Genomic DNA, 5,050 nt, shown 5'->3' with positions numbered 1-5,050 from the left:
GGCACGTGATGAGGGGGCTGAGGAGGGGCTACGTCGACGCGGTGTGGAGCTGGGGGAGGTGGCGGATTAATAAACTCGCCAGAGGCGTCCAATTCTCCCTCCTGATCCGTCACCTCTACCACAGAAGGACCAGGAGTATCACTGGGAGATAAATCGTCGACCAGATTAAAAACAAGAGTGGAGTTACCAGGGAAGAAGCGTTCATCGAACACAGCATGAGAGCTAATGACGATCCTACGCTCAACCGGGTCCCAAAACTGCCACGCCTTCACCCCATTCCCATACCCAACGAAGATACACTTGCGAGTATGCGAGGTGAACGGCTTCCGCTTCTCCTTCCTAACGAGCACATAGGGCAGGCAACCGAAGACGCGGAAGTAGGAAACATCGGGCTTCTTCTTCTTCCAAGCGACGTAGGGAATGCCGCCATTGAGAGCAGAGGTAGGTGTGCGATTGGAGACATGGATATAGGCGGAGACAGCGAGATCCCAGAACGAAGGAGGGAGCTTAGCTTCGATAAGCATCGCTGTAGTAGCCAGAGCCATGTCGAGATTCGCCTTCTCCGCTACGCCGTTTTGATGGGGTTCGTTCGGCTCGGTATGCTGGCGAAGAATCCCTTCCTCTGCACAATACGCATCCCAATCCTTCCCAATATACTCTCCTCCCTTATCGTCCCTCAACATCTTAATCTTCCTCCCTAGCGCCTTCTCTGCATACGCCTTGAACACTCTAAAAGCCCCAAAAGCCTCACTCTTCTTCCTCAAGAACTGAACCGCCTTGAATCGTCCAGCATCGTCGATAAACGTGACCCAATAGCGATACCCGTTGCGGGTGGGAGGGAGGGGACCCTTGAGATCGCTATGGATGAGATCGAGAGGGTGAGAGCGACGAGTAGCGGTCTTGGGAACGTTATGACGACGTTGCTTCCCAGAGAGACAAGGCTCGCAGATAGGATCGGGCGTAGAGGAGGAGGAAATGGTAAGACCATCGACGAGTTTGAGTGTATGCATGCGTTTCACGGCGTCATGATTGGTATGAGAGAAACGGCGATGCCAGAGAAAGAGATCGAGTGGCAAAGTAGAAGATAAACGCGCATGATGAACTCCAAAGGAGGAAGTACCCCCATTGAGATAGCCGATGTTGCCGTCGACGATGGAGGCGGTAAAAAGCAGCACTCCGGCTCGCTTGAAATCGACATCACGCCCGACGATATGAAGCTCATAGCCCTTGCTCATAGAGAGATGGAATAACGATAATACATTCGAGGCGAGCTTGGGAACGTGCAGGACATCATGGAACACTACAGGACGCAACTCTCTACCACTGACAATAGGAACAAGCTCGATAGACCCCACTCCCTGAGAATAGATCACTGACTCGTCAGCCAAACGAACGGGCACGACGTGGGGAGAGTACGAGCAGAACCAATGACGATGAGGGGTCATGTGTGAAGAGGCGCCTGTGTCTGTGTTCCAGTCAGTGGCTGCACGAGAACGGAGCCAAGCGGGGCGAGCTGATGATGAAAGAGCACTTGCATGCCCGGCTTTCTCCTCCTTAGGAGTCTCTCCCGAACCAGACAACGGCGTAGAAGCCCCTCCTTGGGCTTCATTCGCATTTGCTCCCTTCCCTCTACCTCTATCACGACCCCCACGCTTCCCTTGGCCTCCAAAATGCGATGACGACGACGTAGACGATCCAGACGACTTCTGCTTGGCCAATGACGACGCAGACTTCATCTCAGGACAATCACGAACGATGTGGGAGGGAGAGTCGCAGAAGTAGCAAAGGGGCTTGAGAGCGGCGGCCATAGCGAGCTCAGGAGTGTCTTCATTCTGCAGGGCACGACGTTTGCGGGATTGCTCCTCATTGGAGAAGGCTTGGGTGACGTTGTCGAGGGAGACGTCGTCGGAGAGGGTAAGGAAGGTGACGAAGTTGTTGTAGTCGGAAGGGAGGGCCTTGATGAGCGTCATGGACGATAATTCGGAGTCGAGGTCGTCAAGGGAGAACTTGGCAGGGCAGCGTTCTTTGATATGGAAGATGTAGAGGTCGACGCGAGCAACGAGGTCGGAGAGGGACTCTCCCTCTTGGAGACGAGTGGAGAAGAGTTCGGAATAAGCGTCGAATCGCGTACCAGTCTTCTTCTGCACAAAAACTCTCTCTAACTTCTCCCACATCGCCTTCGGATCTCCCTTCTCCTTCCTGATATGCGCCTTTTGGTTCTCCTCAACCAACAGCCAAATCTCCCCACTAGCCTTCGCCTTCCTCTGATTCCACTCCCTCATCTCCTTGGCTTCGGACGCGGTCATGGCTGAGGCGTTGGGAGGGGTAGGAGCGATGTAACATTAAAATTGAACTTGCTGCTAGAGGTGGTGCCTTATCTAACGTTTCTTCACTATCTTCAATGACCGCCTTCAACGTGAATGCCTTCTTTCTGCTCTTCCGCATGTTTTGGACATCCTGCACATCAACATCTCCATTGACATCTTCATTGTCTACAGCTTTGTCCTTCCCCTTCGGATTCCGCTTGGGAACTCGCGCTTTGCGTTTCGGCTTCGTCTGAATCTCCTCCATATCGACGTCTTCTTCCTCAACAGCTTTACCTTTTCCTTTGGCATTCAACTTGCGACCTCGTGGTTTGTGCTGTTTGCGTTTCTTCAAACTTGCCTTGCAATCCAAACCTGAGGGCTTTGAGGATATTAGTATTTTTCTGTTCATTGCAACAAAGCCTACTTACCGTATCTGGACTATCATCATCAATAATGTTTTGTTCAACTAGCAGACAATGTAGAATAGTTGAATTGGCGAGCTCGTTTGGAAAACACAGATCGAGAATTGGGGATCTTCGTTGGGTATGGGAATGGGGTGAAGGCGTGGCAGTTTTGGGACCCGGTTGAGCGAAGGATCGTCATTAGGGTTTCGACCGGATTGGACTTTATGGGGACGGGGTATCGCACCCTCGATCAGGCCTGCGAGTTTGCCCATGCGCTGAAGACGTCGTCACAGGATGGAGAGCCTAGATCGCTCAAGGCGGCGATGAAGCAGGAGCTGAAGGAGAGGCAAAAGTGGTGGGAGGCGGCTTTGAGCGAGATTCAGTCTTTGTTGGAAAATGGGACATTTGAGTTGGTCGAGTTACCAAGGGGAGCTAAGGTGATAGGGAGTAGATGGGCTTTCAAGGTGAAGCGGAACACGGACGGTTCGATTGAGCGGTATAAGTGTCAGGAATAAAAGCTCAGAACGGGCAAATGGCCCAGCACACAACAAACACAGACACAGATATGGGATACAGAGACAAGGGTGAGGGTATGTACATCAATGAGGTTTTTGAAACCTAACCCTAACCCTGAACCGGGAGAACTCCGAACTGTGCTCAGCGTCCTGGATCCGACTACCACGAAACCTTCGCTCCTACGCCTCACTGGGCAGCTCTACGCGCCGTTTTTGTCTTAGCCACCTTCGAGGATCTCTATCTAGAGAGTGTCGACATTTCATCCGCTTTCCTCAATGGTATGCTGAAGGAGACCGTGTTTATGTGTTTATGCGCCAACCCGAGGGATTTGAGGAGAAGGGAGCTGGATGGGTGTGGGAGGGAGCGTCGGCGACGTTTGATTTACCGGGGGCCCAGGTGAGTCGGAAGTCGAAATCGGAAACATCGCCCAGCAGGCTTGAGGTTGAAGAAGTCATTGTACGGGCTCAAGCAGGCTGGAAGGGTTTGGCATGAGACGTTGAACGAGAGGTTAGAGGAGATGGGGTTCAAACGGATTCCCTGTGAGCACAGTATCTGTGCCTTCGGTCGAGGAGATTCGCGTATGACATTATTTATTGGCAAAAAAATCGAGCGCGAAAGTCCGGCAGTTCAGGACGCAAGTCTTGGTCACGTGGTCACTCATTGCGTCGTCAGGTCGCAAGTCTGGCGGGAGGTCAAGCTCTTTAGTCCAAAGTCCCGCGGCATATCCAAGGGCTAACTCCCTGGCCACGAATATATATTTTTCTTGACAGAGGAGATCTTTGCTAAGGGAGGCTGCCTTCCGTACACTGGAGGAGCCCGTGGCACTTTCGGCGCTGTTAGCGGGGGCGCCACATTCCTGCTTGCGAGGTGGCTGACACCACCTCCGTGCCGCCCCAATTAGTCTCCAGTGATTCCTGCACATCAAGATGACTTTTTGGGAGAATTCATCATCCAATGGGTGTGACTTGGAGCGGAAGAATTCTGAGTGGCCCCCGGTGCATGTACGGTCTGCCAGGTTCTGCGCAAGGTCTGCCCGACCAATGCAACACATCAGGAACCAATAGTTACCTTTTGCAAGTTCTAAAATCATTCCGAAGGAACTTAGAATTATATGAGATATGCTACTATCCCCACAAATATTTGGGACCCTCTGCTACACCGAATGTAAAAAGATCGTGCAGAGCTCGAACTTGTGCCACACACATCCTCACACCGGGCGCCGCCCAATTTAGGAAGCCCGGCATACCCCGAAAATGAATTTCACATCGGACTTGGGACTTGCGAGCGACGACTTCGTCGGAAACCTCCCAGACGTGGGTGTACAAATTCTTGCCGAGAAGTACACTTATATTCGCGCATTATCATACCCGTCTTCATTGACGATATGACGATTGCTGCCAAGTCCAAGGCTGAAGTCGACCGGGTCAAGTTGGAGCTTAAATCTCACTTCAAACTTCGCGATCTTGGTCCTACCTCCTTTCCTCTAGGCGTTTCTATCGAACGGGATCGTCCCAATCGTACCATTCGCCTCTCCCAACGCCAGTACGTCTTAGACCTCCTCGATCACTTCAATTTCTCCGATTGCAGTCCGGTTTCCACTCCCCTTGATCCTTCCATTCGCCTTTCCACCTCCATGGCGCCCCAGTCGTATGAAGAAGAGTTGCAGATGCGCTCTATTCCTTATATCAATGCCGTCGGAGCCTTGGCCTACCTTGCGATCGCCACTCGTCCAGACATAGCTCACAGTGTCGGAGTCCTTGCTCGCTTCAGCCAGAATCCAGGCCTTCAGCATTGGAAAGCAATCAAGCACCTCTTTCGCTATCT

The 5,050-nt window shown here is 52.2% G+C and overlaps 1 protein-coding gene across 1 annotated transcript; it reads right to left on the bottom strand.

Moving 5' to 3' along the window:
* Window positions 1-1,832: 1,832 nt before the first annotated feature.
* STEHIDRAFT_49052 (uncharacterized protein) lies at window positions 1,833-2,282 on the bottom strand (the record flags this gene model as incomplete). The annotated part of the gene is made up of 1 exon (XM_007299253.1): window positions 1,833-2,282. A coding segment is annotated over one exon (450 nt), but the record flags the coding sequence as incomplete, so codon positions are not given.
* Between the last annotated feature and the right edge of the window lie 2,768 nt (window positions 2,283-5,050).

Source organism: Stereum hirsutum (genome assembly GCF_000264905.1).
Source record: "Stereum hirsutum FP-91666 SS1 unplaced genomic scaffold STEHIscaffold_2, whole genome shotgun sequence".
Classification (NCBI taxonomy): domain Eukaryota; kingdom Fungi; phylum Basidiomycota; class Agaricomycetes; order Russulales; family Stereaceae; genus Stereum; species Stereum hirsutum.
The sequence above is the reverse complement of the archived record's forward strand: the minus strand, read 5'-3'. Positions and strand labels throughout refer to the sequence as shown.